The sequence below is a fragment of the Manis javanica genome, chromosome 4, assembly GCF_040802235.1.
Source record: "Manis javanica isolate MJ-LG chromosome 4, MJ_LKY, whole genome shotgun sequence".
Lineage (NCBI taxonomy): Eukaryota > Metazoa > Chordata > Mammalia > Pholidota > Manidae > Manis > Manis javanica.
In genome coordinates this window covers 177,909,000-177,923,621 of record NC_133159.1, presented here as the reverse complement: position 1 = coordinate 177,923,621, position 14,622 = coordinate 177,909,000, and the positions used below count along the sequence as shown (strand labels likewise).

Here is a 14,622-nt window from a genome sequence, read left to right as displayed (position 1 = left end):
GTCCCACTCACAGGGAGAACTGGGAGATCCAAATGGTCTCTGACCATCAACACACGGACAGAAGCTGCAGGGCAGCAGTGTTACTAGAGGCACAAGTGGCGGGGGCACTGAGAACAGGCAACTAATGCCCCAGGGAGTCAGGGATTATGAAAACCTGACCAGTATCTTGAAGCTATCACATGTGCAAAGGTGAGGAATGGTCAAGGACAATGGTGAAAAAGAGGAGCTGAACATCTGTGGAGTATAACAAAGCAAAACTGAAGGAACAACACAGCAGCAGATGCACAGACTCCAAGAAGGGACTAGGGTTACCAAAGAGAAGGGGGTGGGGAGGGAGGGAGAAGGGGATTAAGGGACATTATAATTAGCAGACAAAATATAGGTAGGTCACAGGAAAGGCAATATAGCACAGACAAGAAGTGACTCTGGCATCTTACTACACTGATGGACAGTGACTGCAATGGGGTATGTGGGGGGGGGGGCTTGATAATATGGGTGAATATTGAAACCACAATGTTGCTCATGTGAAACCTTTCTATGATACCAATGATACCTTAATAATAATAAAAAAATAAGGAGCTGAGGTCTAGGGCGTGTGGCAGGGGTTGGAGAGGTGATGAAGATGTTGGTGGCTTAGTGCATGGAGCTGAAGTCAACCCTCCTGCAGACAGTAGGGGATCATGTGACACGGCAGAGCCACATGGCAAGGGTGTGTAGCAAGTTGGCCAGATAGGGCTTGGATGAGCAGTAAGGGTGGTGGAGGGGCAGTTTCTGAGGTGACCTTTCAGATGTGGGGGAAGAGCACAGGATTCCAGGTATGGCACTACGGGCCCTGGGCATATCATGATGTCATTATGAGACCAGAACCAGAGGGAAAGGGAGGGGATGGGCGGGTGGGTGGGTGCAGGATTCAGTTTAGAGAGCTCAGTGAGCAGGGACAAACCAATCAGCAACCAGTTGGGTACCTAGTGCCAGGGTCATCCGGTCTCTCCTGGCAACTGGCCCCTGTGTCATCCTCAGTGGGACTAAGGTGGGCAGGAGCTAATTGTGTTTTACTGAAGTGTAAAACTAAAGTTCAGAGGGATTACAGGCTTTGACCCAGCTCATGAGGCCTCCCAGCGGAACAGCATGGCCTGCTCAGGGCTGCCCAACTCACAGGACGAGTGGTCACTCCTGCTGCAACCGGGCAGCTCGACGGAGCGCTGGCCCAGAGGTCGGCAGACGGCCCTGATCCTGGCCAGTTTCATCAGCTCCAGAGTTTGCTTCTGTCTTTGGTCTAAATCAAGAGAGAATTGGACTGGCCAACAATAAGCATCTGTAGAGTACTTTACAGTTACAAAGCTTTTGCATAAATCACCTCACAAGCTGATTCCTCACAACCACCTTAAGCAGCTTTATTACTGTGATTGGACAGAGAAGGCTTACAGATGTAAGGGCCCAAGACGCACACAACTAAAACACAGCTTGCTTCAAACTGGGGTCCAGAGCGAGGGGCTGAGTCTGCACTGACTACTGTCCCACTGTCCCACCGCCTTCCGCAGTGCCCTGGCAATAAGAAGGCTAGCTGGCATCTCCTTTTTCGAAGGTCACAAAGTCCCATCAAAGGACGGGTGGGTGAGAACCCACCTCCTCCAGCGCCCAAGCATGCATGTGGGGGGAAGGGAGCCGTGTGACTTGATCTTTCTTGGGGGGGGGAAGGCGGGGGCAGCTCCATCATACTTCTCTGGTCATGCAACCATATTGGGTGCAGTTTTAGGACCACCTCCCTAATCCTCTGCCTGCCCCATGGAAGCAGCGTGGCTCTTCACAGCCTGACTTCCTACTCTAGCGCGCAGCACTTCCCCTGGAGTGGAAAGCTGCCAACAAGCAAGAAAGGCAAATGTGTCCTCTCCAGACTGCGGTGGCTGGGAAATCAGTCTGGCCTGAGAGGAGCCCAGTGGCCACTGGCGCTGCCCAGGGTCTGCTGTGGGGCAGAGATAACAGGTACAGGAAGGGCGGGGTGGTAGGATCCTCCCAGGAGCCAGGCTTTCACAAACAATGAGCTGCGGCCACGCCAGGGCAGGAGGTGACTCATCACCCCCACCTTGCCGAGCTGCTGCTGGCTGGCCGGGCACGGAGGGACTGCGGCAGCCTTGGCCAGGTGCCGACACCTCTCCCCGCCCTGGGTGCATCTGAAAAGTGCTCCCCAGAGGGCTCAATTGCCCATGAGGGAGCAGAGGTTTCAGCTCTTATCTGAGAACTGGCTGGGTTTTGCTATCAGGGCAGCAGACAGTGGGAACATGGGGTCTCACCCACTCTCTGGACTTCATGTGCCCACATCGAGGCAAGAGGCATATGCCAAGAACACAGCCAATTCCTGGGCCACTCTCCCCGCACCCCCAACTAGTGCCACAGGCTTTGGTCACTCCATACCAACCCTGAGGTGATAATCCCACCAAGAAGATGGAGAGGACACTTGAGCTTCCACATCTGCCTGAAAACAGTGCAGACGAGGCCAGTGCACCTGGGATGCTGAGGTGGGAGAACACGGCGCTTTAATAGGGCAACAGACCCTGGGTGGTGTGTGGACACTGGCCATAGTGCCCCATTCCTCCTCGGCAATGCCTTCTGGCTGAAGGCCACACAGAGGCTTTCTCAGGTGGCATGTGGGGAGCAGGTTTCAGTCCTGAAATATACAAAGCAGCATCTCCCTGAGGGCACTGGTCAGTGGGGCTGCACAGTTGGGTCAAGTCCTGGAGTGGCTCCTCCCTTCAATGGAAGGGAGAATGTCCAAGCCACGCCAAGCTGGTCCCTCAGGTCACTGCTTGGCCTTCTTCACGATGGTGCCCACAGCAGAGATGACAGTGGTCTTGGAGCCACTGGCACTGGTGGTCACTGTGACAACAGCTGGCAGGGTTGCTGTGGTGGTAAGGATGGTGGGCTGGGCTATCGTTGTCACGGGGATGGCGGAGTCCCACTTGCTCTTTCTCTTTTGGGCATCTGCGATTTAGGGAAGAGAGAAGTCAGGACCAGATGGACCGAAGCGCAGCAGTCCCTTTCCCAGCAGCCAGAGGCCAGCCAGTGAAGCAGGAGCCCTCCTACCCCCGCCTTGTGTCCAGAGCTGGCCTGGAAACTCTGGGCTCGGAAAAGAGCACGACGAGGTGGAGCTGACACCCAGAACCCACGGTCTCCGCTCCCCCAAGCAAGGCAGGGAAGGCCTCACTCCATCTGTGGCGTGGCGGGAGCAGACCAGCCACCCTCTACCTGCAACAGCTGTGCTGGCCGTAGTGGTGGTGGTGGCCGTGGCGTTGGTCGTGGTGCCTTTCTTTGTGCCCGTCACAAACTCAATCTGGAGGGGGAGGGAAGATAGTAAGACCTGTGCCAGGCTGCTTATCCACATCCCTTTGCCAGCTGTCTGTTCCCAGGGGACCGGAGTTTGGCCCATAAAAAGGAGTCATTGAGGACCAGCTCTACTGTGACTGAGAAGGGTAGAGGCGCCGAGGAGGCGCCTCAAGGGGATTTCTACTCTTGTCAAGAAAGCTTCCCAGAAAGTACCGGAATCTTCTGGGCATCCCTGCCTGCTGCCCCACCTCATGCCCTGGCCCTTCCTCACACCGCGGAGAAGGTGGCCCCCAGCGCTGCAAAGACATGCCCACCACACTAAGCCTGGCGTTAGGAAGGGAGAGGAAAGAGAGAAGGGAAATTCAACCAAGGGTACCTGGGTCTCAGCCAGATTTCTGTTCCCTGAGCAGATCACACTGCTTGGGAAGAACTGGTGCTCAAGGTCTTAAAATGAGGGGTCACCTGGCCACCAGACATGGCGAAAGCACTGAGGCAGGCCGCCGAGGTCAGCTCTAGAGGCCAAGAAAGGCACAGACCACAGCGCTCTCACGAGGCAATAGCTGCCTCCATTCAGGCCAGGGACACCAAAGCCCCAGGAGAGAAAAAGCCACCAGGCCCTGCAGCTATAAGGGGGGCGGGAGGGGAGGGGAAGGTATGATGCAGCAAACTGCAAGAAAGACCCCCGAAAAACAAACAGAAGCAACTGGAAGCCTCTTCAAGCCCAGCTACAGAGGCTGGAAACCCAGCACGGCCTGTTGAGCCCACAAGGCCCATGCGAGGCTGCTCAGGGCACCATCCACCGGGCGACGGATGTGGGGGGGGCGGGGTCGCCCGGAGGCCTCTGGGCTTCGCCATGGGGCCATGCACCCCGAGCACTTGGCCTCTCACCCAGGACACCCGTCCACCACTTACTTTGGTTCTCTCCTTTTTGGCCTTCTCCAGTTTGTCCATTTCAATCTTCTGGGCTTTGGCTACAAGGACAAGAGGAGCGGTCATAAGGCGGCGCTGGGCCGGCTCCCGTGTGAGGAGATGCTTTGGGCTGGGCGACCCCGCCAGCATCTGCCGCTGCCCGGAGTAGCCTCCATGCCCGCATGGGCTCAGTCCCTGTCCTGAAGGGCAACGCCAAGTGCCAGCCTGTGGCCAATTAAAGCAGGGGCCTCGGGCTCAAAGGCCCGGGGCTGGGGGCTGCACACCCCGTCGGGAGGCGCCAGCTGCTCCCAAGCTCCAGTTGCCAAGTGGGATGCAGCCCATTGTGGGCTACCTTCCCAATGACCAAGAGAAGCTAGAATTCCGGATTCTTACGTAAAATGTTTGGAACTGACTCAAATTAGAGTGACAAAACTTGTATGGGCCAAAAAAAACACACCTACAGGCCAGATCCGGTCCAAGGGCTGCTGGCTTAAGACCTGTCATTTGAGGGCTTGGACCCTTTGAAACTCCTCCAGTTCTCCCTAATGGACCCCATGAGAAATGCTGTGCTCAGTGACCTCTGATTATGCTGGCCCTTGCCTGGGACACTGCCTACCTCTGCTTGGCCGTGCCTCTATGCACCTTCAAAACTCCACTGGGACACGGCTTCCTCAGGCAGGCTGCCCCACCCTCTCCCGCTTAGGCGTCCTGACTGCAACCCCTCATCACAACACTCATCAAGGAAGTGCTCCTGGAGTCCTGTCTCCTCTGCTGTGTTACAAGTCTCCTAAGTCAGGGACGGCGTCTGCCTTGGTCAAGACTGCATACCGGCTCCTTGGATGTGGCCTCACAGAGGAAAGGCTGAAATACATGTGGCCTGATGACTGACTGGCTGGACAGACAGATGGATAGATGGCTACTTACCTAAAGCCTCATAGTAGGAGTCCTCAGACCAGCCATGGGGATCGAACATATCCTGAGAAAGAAAAGGGTAAAGCTGTAGTCAGGAAGGGCCCTCGGATGACAAAGGAGAGAGAACCAAGTCTCCTCCCCACCGAATCTTTGCAAGAATCTTCCTGGAGTCCCCCTGCCTTAGGGCGCAGGGGCTCAGCTGTTACCGCTGTCTCCTCCCAAGGGGGGGCTAATTCATTCTTAGTGACGCGAGAGCACTGATGGCCCACCCACGGGATGACCTACAGGCGCACAGCAAGTCCAGACGTAGGCCCCCTAATCAGCCTCGGAGGCCCAGCCTGTTGCTGCAGTCTCCGCTGGACTAGCTCAGAGCAACAGGGCCTCTAACGAGAGAGGGGACTGTGCTCTGCAGCCAGCTCTGCCGCCACACGGACCTTCCAGAGACCCCGGCCGAATCAGGCAGAACGAGCACAGGTGCCCTCCCTCAACCAAGCCTCCACTTGGGGGACATACCTTTGGGTAATTGGTGCCCAACTCATCAATCGCACAGAACTGGATCAGCTTCTCATAGATGCTGAAAGAGAAATACCAGAAGGCCCTGAGCAGGCCCTCGTGCCATAGTCCTGAGTGGTACCAGATTTCAAGAGAACAGAATCACCCAGCTCCTAGGTTCAGATGAATCCTTTGACCCCAGCTGAATTTTTCTAGGCAAGCTTCCTAATGGAAGAGGAAATGTCCACTGGGCTGACATTTAAAGTCACTTGTGACCCACTGCCCTCCAGGGAGATGGACTGTTAGCCAAGGGCCAGGACAAGTACAGTATCAGGCAAGGGCTGCATTTTTTGGGTCTTATTGGGACGTCTGACTTTCAGTTTGTATGGCTGGTTGAGGCCACCACACTCAAGCCCACATAAGGGCCAGGGCAGGTCCCTGCTGTTACCACACCAAATTCTTTACCAGGTATGTCACTTGCTCAGGCACTGGGCATAAGACATAGACACAACTCTGTTCCTAAAATGCCTGCATGCACAATGACCTCTTAGAGGTAGAAGGATCCACAGTAATTGTCTAGTCTAATGCCCTCATTGTATATGTGATGAAACTGAGGCCTTGTAAGGTCAGGTGCTTCAGAAGCAGAGTGGGGATGAGAGCCCAGCCAGGCCTCACCCATTACACCTCACTTCTCCTGGCTTCCAAGCTACCTACTGGTTTATGTGTTCAGCCTGGATCTTAAATTGTAAACCTCCAGTGGGCAAAAATTCCCAGGGCAAGGCCTCTCTGCAGCCTCCCAAAATAGTGTTAGCTAAATAACGCAGCCTGGGTGATGGCCCCTTCGGGTTTGGGGGGATCTTAGCTGGGCCTCTCTGTCATCTCCATAGGGGCATCCTGGACCCCTATTCAACATCAATAGCTCAACTGACTCTGAAGGCTATGGGACACTCACCTGGGGTTCCGAAATTCCTTCTTCCTTTGGATAATGTAGTTCATATCCATTCCCTCCTTTATCTTCCGCTCATAAAGCTTTTGGATCTTGTCCTACAAAAGAGAAACAGAAGAGTGACTGTGACCCCACCGCACCCACTCACAATCCCAGTCTGTGCCATGTGCTGTGCAGAGCATGGACCCGGAGACCCAGAGCCATGTGAAGCTCCACTCTAGCCACACTGCCTTCCTCCACCCGGCCATGGACCAGCATTGAGCACAAATAAGATAAACTGAGACCAGCTGTTTTCATTTTGCTTTCTCCTGATTCCCTCTGGATGGCTTGTCGAGTGAGTATAAGAAGATCAAGGCAGAGAAGCACAGAGAGACAACGAACGAATCCCTACCTGGTCAATCAGCTACTGAACCATCTGAAGAGGAGTTTTAGGCATTGGTGCTCATGGTAAGGGGCTCAGTGCTCGTTCTAAGTCTTAACACTCTTCTCAGTGGGAGGCCTGGGCAGACTGTCCTTTTGGAGGAAGGCAGGAGTAGTTTCGATTTCGTCTCACAAACTTTCCGGAGTGTCCTTCATGGGAAGCTCACAGATGGCCAAGCCACCACTTTATAAAGAGGTACTGTCAGGGGTCGAGAGCCCATCGCTTGTCAACGTCCCCCTCCCTCCCCAGGCCCTTGCTCTGGCTTTTGATGGGAAACAGGAAAACCACCTGGCAGGGATCCAGGCCAGGGCCACAGGTACCCCAAGGCCCATGGGGATGACGCCCACACAGAAGGCCCTGGGATCCCCCAGTCTCCAGGCAGAGCACCCCCCAGGAACAGTAGTCTTCAGCCAGCAGGTTGCTGCTGGCCCAGGACAAGGCCTCTGTGCAGCCTTCCACACTAGTAACAGCTGAACACAGACTCTCCATTTAAGGCACTCTTCACCTGCCAGAGGAGGTGGGCAGAGCTGGGGGTCCCATGCGACGTCCTTGAGAATGTCAGGAGGGGTGATCCACTCTTTCTGTCAGAAGTCTGAACCTTTTTGCTGAGACTGGCCAGGGGAAGGATGGAATTACAGAGAGGGATCTGTAGAGGGTACATTTACCAGGGAAGAGAGACAAAACCTCAATATTATCTCTTCAAAGGTAGTGGAGGGGGGCCTTGTACAGAAGACTTGGCAAACTGAGGCCAACCTCTATCTTATAGATAACTTTGCCGGGTGTCCTGAGCCATCAATGGGTTCTGCCAGTTTGGGTGAACTAAAATGTTTGCTTGGTATCATGGTTTTTACCTTCAGCAGATATTTAACCTTTAGGAGGATTTTATCTAAAACGGTTAAGTATTCTGAACTTGAAGGCTCAGCTAGCTGGTTGTCTCTGCGTGGCAGATTGCTGGACTATCCTTACAGGCTGTGGCTTGTTGCCTGGCGTGGAGGTGACGCTATGCTGTGGGCTGGTGGGGGTAGGGGTGGGGGTTGACAACTCAGCAAAGGGAGGAGACTTCCGGGAAAGAAGCCTGCACTGCGCCCCTAGCCCTGACTCTGGCCCTCACCCAGCCTGCTGCATTCCACAGCCCCAGGTCCCATTAGTCATCCATCCGCTAGGCTGGTGCCATGGGCTTGCAGTGTAGCCAGAGGCACCAGTAGAACCTATGGGATTAGAGGAGAGTAGGTGAACCAGGTGCCACTACTGGGCAGCCTTGGGTGTCTGTCCTATTGTTCATCATCAGGTTCTACTCACAGGACCACCCATGGAGGGACAAGGACAAATAATCACAAGAGGTGGACAAGGAGGCACAAACCTCAGCTGCCCCGAGGTTGTGCTGCTGAGAGCGTAACTGCACTAACGGCCCCCTCTCCTTGGGGTTTTAAAACTTCAGGTCAGGTCTTTACGAGGTTTTGTTAGGCAAGAAGCTAGTGAACTGGCATTTTAGGAATTTTATGCATATAAATGCTTATGTTTTTTGCATGTCTATAATTTGCTTATTTTATATTCTGATGGGCCCTCAGTTTTTTTTTACTTTGATTTATTCTATTTTTAGTTGCTATATTTCTTTGTGAAGACCCCTGTTTCTAATCCAGTCTCACATTCATTCTGCCTGAAAATTTTCCTTTAACTTTTTTATAGAATATGTTTTTTTGGTGATAAATTCTCTCAATTTTTGTTATGCTGGGAAATTTTTAAATCTTCCTCATTCTTGAAAGATATTTTCATTGGGTATAGAATTCTGGGTTGAAAGTGTTTTCCTTCCAACATTTTAAAGATGTCTTTCCATTGCCATTCACCCTGCATGATTTCTAAAACGAAGCCTGGTGTTATTCTTGTCTTTGTTCTGCTGTATGTAATGTGACTTTTTTCCTCTGGTTATCTTCCAGATTTTCTTTTTGTCTTTTGTTTTCAGCAGCTTGAATATTATACATGTAGTTTGTGGTTTTAGAGAAGGAAGAAGTGATTTACTCAGTATTTTCTAAATTTTAGGATCTGTGGTGTCTGTCACTAATTTTGGAAAATTTCAACCATTATTTTTTCAAATATTTTTTATGCCCCAATCTCTCTCTTTTCTCCTTTTGGGATTCTAATTATGCATAACTTACATCATTTCTTAGATATGCTGTTCTGGAGTTTACTATTCTGTTGGCTAATTACTCTACTATATTCATAAACAGTGGTTGTAATAGTGGGCACATCTTAATCTTAATGGGTCTAATAACTTTATTATCTTGATTTCTTAAGTTGCCTGATATCTTCCCCTCACAATTAAATTCAAGGTAAGTATTTTTTATAAGAATTCTCTAAAGTTGATCCTGTCTCTGTGTTTATTTCCCCCTTATTGAGACTATATTTGGGCTTTTTTAAAAAATTGATACATCAGTTCTAGTATTTCTATGTTTTCTAACTTAATAATTCTACCTTTGTCATCTTTTCCTTCCATTTTTTATTTCAGCTTAATTGTTTATTTAGCATTTTGAGCCAGATCCTTCATTCATTTATTTTCATTCTTTCTCTTTTGTTCACATAATTACTTGGGGCTATAAATTTCCCATGAACACTGCTTTAGCCCACAGTTTCCATAGGAGCTAATACGTTTCATTATCTTTGTTTCTATAAATTCTGTTAATTAATTTATTTTCTTTTAACCCAAAAGATATTTAGTAGGGAATTTTAAAATTTCCCGGCCAAAGTTTCGTTTTGTGGTTTCATTATTAGTTGCTTATATTATTTTATTGAGATCAGAAACTGTTTTCTATGCTCTTTACACTTCATTTTTAATTGACGTTTTCTTTGTGGTCTAAAGATAAGTTAATTTTCATGAATATTCCATGGGTACTTGGAAAGAAGACGTAATCTCCAATTTTACATTATACTCACTTATATCACTTTAGGTTGTTTAGATCTTCTCTATCTTTATTTACTGTTTTGTTTTATATTTGATCTGGCTTAGACTGAGAAAACTTAATTAAAAGTTTTCGTGCTACAGTATTCCTGTCTATTTCTCTTATCTCCTGTAATTCCAGCATTATTAAACTTCCTGCTATTTCTTTTTGGTGTGCAGATAACTAATCCATTGTGAACTGCACCCATTAACATTATAAAGCCTCATTCTTTGTTTCACTTAATGCTTTTTTTAAGTATGAATGTACCTTACTGATATTACGGTAGTAACCCCTTACTTTTTCTGTTGTTGTTATCATTGATCTACAATTACGTGAAGAACATTATGTTAACTAGGCTCCCCCCTTCACCAAGCCCCCCCCCCACACCCCATTACAGTCACTGTCCATCAGCGTAGTAAGACGCTGTAGAGTCACTACTTGTCTTCACTGTGTTGCACAGCCCTCCCCGTGCCCCCCTCCTACATGCTAATTATACATGTGGGCCCTCAGTTTCTTAACAAAATTCCTTTTTTTCCTTAAATTGAACAATCGTTGATATGCAGTACTATACTGGTTTCAAATGTATAACATGGTGATTTGACAGTTACTTATATTAAATGCTCACCCCAAGAAGTATAGTTACTGATAACAAAGAAAGCTATTACAGTATTATTGGCTCTCTTCTCTCTGCTGTTCTTCATCCTCTTGACCAGTTCATAATTTAGATTTTGTGCCTTTATCTCCTTTACCTATTTCACTCACTGCCCCTCCCCTCCCCCATAGTAACTACCAGTCTCTTCTCTGTGTCTATGAGTCTATTTGTGTTTTTTTGTTCATTTTGTTTTATTTTAGATCCCAAGTGAAATCATATGGTATTTGTCTTTCTCTGCCTGGCTTATTTCACTGAGCATAACAAAGTTCCTTCCAAGATAGTCCTGTTGGCTCAGTGGGTTGTGCAGAAAAGGCATGTTATTTTTCTCTGGGTAGGCTTAGGACCTCACTGAAGGCAAGCTGTGGGGTCGCGGCTAGAGCAGCAGCGGTAAGGTGGGTGAGGGTGCCAGTGGGTACAGAGCCACTCCTGAGAGCAGGCTAAGCAGGGGTCACCAGACCTGCAGGTTCCTTCCTCCCTGGGCTGCTGCTCTTACAGAAGCCTCTTAAAGTCAGATCATACCACACACCTGACCCACAATGCCTCACCTGTGTGGGCCTCAGTGGCCAAGCTCTGTGCTTACTTGTAAGTGATTCGAGCATCTGCCAGGGGGTTCAGGTGGGATCTTAATTTCATCAGGCGACATGTTCCGGACTCTTTCAGAAAAGGAGGCTGTTGAAAGAACAGAGAAATATTCTATGTGTGGATGTGGGGATTTAGAATGGGGGGCAGACATGGACAATTAAAAAAAAACACACAAAGCACAGAAAGTATTTTCACAGACGGAAAATCCTACGAAACAGTAAAGCAGGGTGTTTACAGTGGCCTCTCTGAGAGGCTGTCCTCTGAGTTGGGATCAAATGATGAAAAGGAACCAGCAAATGCCAACTTAAGGGAAGAGAAAGTTCAGGCATCAGTGTAAGGATGCGGGCCATCATGTCACAATGGCCCACTTCTAAGGAAAAGGTGTGTCCCGGGGCTTGCTGGTAAATGCTTAACCATGAGTTGGGGTTGCAGGGGAAGGGAGGAGGCACTCTCTGCAGCACCTGCCAGTTCCTGGGGTGTAAATTCCTCTGCCATGGCCAATGTCAAGCTACCAGTGTGAAGTTGCTGAGCCCAGGGTTGGGCAGGGACCTGCACTGCTGGCTCACAAGGTGAGCTTGCTCCAGCCCTCACTGGCTATGCCCCCAAAAACCCTCCCAGGATCCTGGAAAACAGAGTTCAGGTTCTCTAGGCTTTGGGACTCAAGGCATTCGAAACTGCCTTGTACATAAAGGGCATTTAAAAAATAACCTCTTGGTTATTAGCTTAGGGTCCTTTTAAAACAAACCAATCAACCCTCTTCTGGTCCACCTCATTCTTGGGAACAAAAGGCCTAACTCTGATGTGAAGAACCGCAATTCCCGAGGGACAATTCTCTCCGAGACTTGCTGCTGCCCACCCAAGTCTCTCCCTCTCTCCACTCCTTTCCCTGTAGCCTCTGGCTGCCCTGGCGACTGCAGCGTCCTGCTCTGCATCACTCAGACAATGCACTGTTTGTTGTTGGAGTCTGTCCGTGCTCTTTACAACATTCCCTCATGAAAAGGGCCATACAATGAGTAAATAGCAGGCGGAGTGGGGTGGGGCAGGATGAAGGGAAAGAAGGAACAAACCAGCCCCAGTAACACCCAGCAAGTACTTACTGGGTGCCCACTCTGTGCCAGGCCCCAGGCGAGACTACTTCTTAGCCTCAAGCAGCGGCCTGGACATGGCACAGCACAGCCTTCCCCTTCCCCTGTCCTAAGGCCAGGTTAATGTTTTCTTAGCAGATAAGGTACTTTAATCTCCACTGAGGGCTCCACAGTTATCTTAAGAACTCTGTGCTGAGCAGGGCTGACGCTATGGCTCCTCTGGCTTCGCCAGTCTCGGCTGCTCCCAAACAAGCCCGTGCACCCTGCAAATACTGAGGATGCGGCCCAAGCCCGGGGGGGGGGGCTCCTAGCACACTTCGTGCGCCAATCCTCACTGCCATCAGTGGGTCCTCACTGGATGTGCCCCAGGAACAGGGCACTGGACCTGCCATTCTGGGTGAGGGCACAGATAGGGTGCCATATTCTGCTGTGGACCCAAGATACCAGGTGCAGCCCAGGAGCAGTTTCCACCAGGGCACGACGTGCTTCTCTGCCCAGCACCTTCCTTCCGTCTTCTGACTCCTGAGGCAAGGGTGACACCCAGATCTGGCTGGAATCTAATTCTCATCCTGACTTCCTGCTTCCTCCCAGCTCTGGGAGACGCAGGAGTCCTAAGCCTTAGGCTCATGCAGGATGCAGACACCCACTGAGAGTGAAATTAGCTGGGGTTAGCAGGTCCTCAAATTTCATGAGCATCAGCAACAAAAGCAAGGAAGGTCTGGGCAGGCTTGGGGCACACAGCAAGGAGGTAAGCTCTTCCATGGAGTGGGGAGTATATGTGTGCACGTGACAAAGAGACAAAGAATGCCCTTTGGCATTGCCAGGAAAGCCTTTTGGAAAAACAGGGTGTGACACCGCTGTTATAGCAACCCAACCATACTCAGGCTCCAATGCTATAAGTATGATGGGGGATGGAGCCCCACCCCAGCACCTGGCCTGGGAACTATAGAATTCCTAGTAAGTAACCAGCAAATGAACGTATACGTTCAGCAAACTAGCTACAAGTTTATCCCACAGGCTTCAGAAGCAAACTTTCAGTGATTCTCTTCCCTACGTCCCAGAACGAATCTCAAGTTAGAAAACACCAGACACATGGCTATTTGAGCAGCCAGTGCCTCAGATCATTTTCCCAGCAAAAACATCAAGAAATGTGTCCAGGCACTTGGGGGCAGCCCAGGTCTGTGGCTGCTCCTGGGTCTGCTGGAGGTGTTCTAGGAGGGAAGCTGCACTCAGGATCCGAAAAGCCCGTCTTTGGCGTGACTCACTCGCCGTGTGTGCCCAAGTCAGAAACAGCCACTGATATCCATAGCTGCCAGGTATGAATCTGAGCAGGAGCAGCTAGTCAGCTGGGCTTATGGAATTAGCAGCGGGGGTGAAGGGATGCCTTGGGGTACGGTGGGGCTGTAAGGAGGATGCACTGGAGTGTCTCTAGCTCCCTAGAGACATGGAGAACCCAACTAGATTGCCACCCCAGTGCCAGGATTTCAGGTACGCCCATGGGGCATTGAGGGCACCTGGAGAGGAGGGACAGGGAGAGCTCTCTGTCGAGCAGCTACACTGCTGAATACCTCCCATTTGCTCCATTAAACCTGGGATTGTTCACACAGAGGAAAATGCTTCCCATACCTGGGGCGGTGGGGGAGTGGTAACCCCAGTCCTATACCGAGAGGTATTAACAAAAGGGGTTCAGTTCAGGCACAGGGGCTGACAGCCACAGCACCATGAGGGGAAGCCACTCTATACAGGTCAGCTTCTACCACCTCAGTGAGAAATGGAAAGAGCAATCACAGCTAAGAGGCTTAAAGATCTGTCGGTGTCCTCCATGGGTGAATGGATAAAAGAAATTGTGGTACAACCCTACAATGAAAAAATATTTAGCAACAAAGAGCAGCTCAACAATATGGATGGACCTTACAAACATACGGTTAAGTGAAAAGAAGCCATACTAAAACTAAAGACCAAAAAGATTATGATTCCATTTATATCAGTGGTTCTCAACTGGGGGCAACATTTAGTGCTGTCGAGAAATACTTGTCGTTGTCACAAATGCTGGGGGGAGGGGAGTGCTCCTGGCATCTAGTGGGCAAAGACCAAGGATGCTGCTGAAACACCGTACGAAGCACAGGCCAGGCCTCCATCACCAACTCATCCAGCCCAAAGTTCGACAGTGCTGAGGTTTGAGAAATCCTGATTTACATGACATTCTATAGGCAAAACTATGGTGAAGAAAGATCACTACTTGCCTGAGGCTGAGGGAGGAAACTGTCTGCAAGATGAGGGGTAGAGGGAACATTCTGGAGTGATGAACATGCTCTACATCATGACTGCAGGAGGGGTTAACACTGCTATATATGTATCTGTCAAAACTC

At 50.3% G+C, this 14,622-nt stretch overlaps 1 protein-coding gene across 1 annotated transcript in view; it reads right to left on the bottom strand.

Moving 5' to 3' along the window:
* Window positions 1-2,074: 2,074 nt before the first annotated feature.
* SAP30BP (SAP30 binding protein) overlaps window positions 2,075-14,622 on the bottom strand; it is a 33,768-nt gene continuing 21,220 nt past the window's right edge. The window contains exons 5-11 of the mRNA XM_017666171.3: window positions 11,167-11,255; window positions 6,587-6,678; window positions 5,656-5,716; window positions 5,155-5,206; window positions 4,234-4,292; window positions 3,244-3,328; window positions 2,075-2,979 (exon numbers count right to left, since the gene is read on the bottom strand). Coding sequence (XP_017521660.1) covers window positions 2,798-2,979; window positions 3,244-3,328; window positions 4,234-4,292; window positions 5,155-5,206; window positions 5,656-5,716; window positions 6,587-6,678; window positions 11,167-11,255 — 620 coding nt within the window. The 3' untranslated portion in view covers window positions 2,075-2,797. The remainder of the gene's footprint in view (window positions 2,980-3,243; window positions 3,329-4,233; window positions 4,293-5,154; window positions 5,207-5,655; window positions 5,717-6,586; window positions 6,679-11,166; window positions 11,256-14,622) is intronic.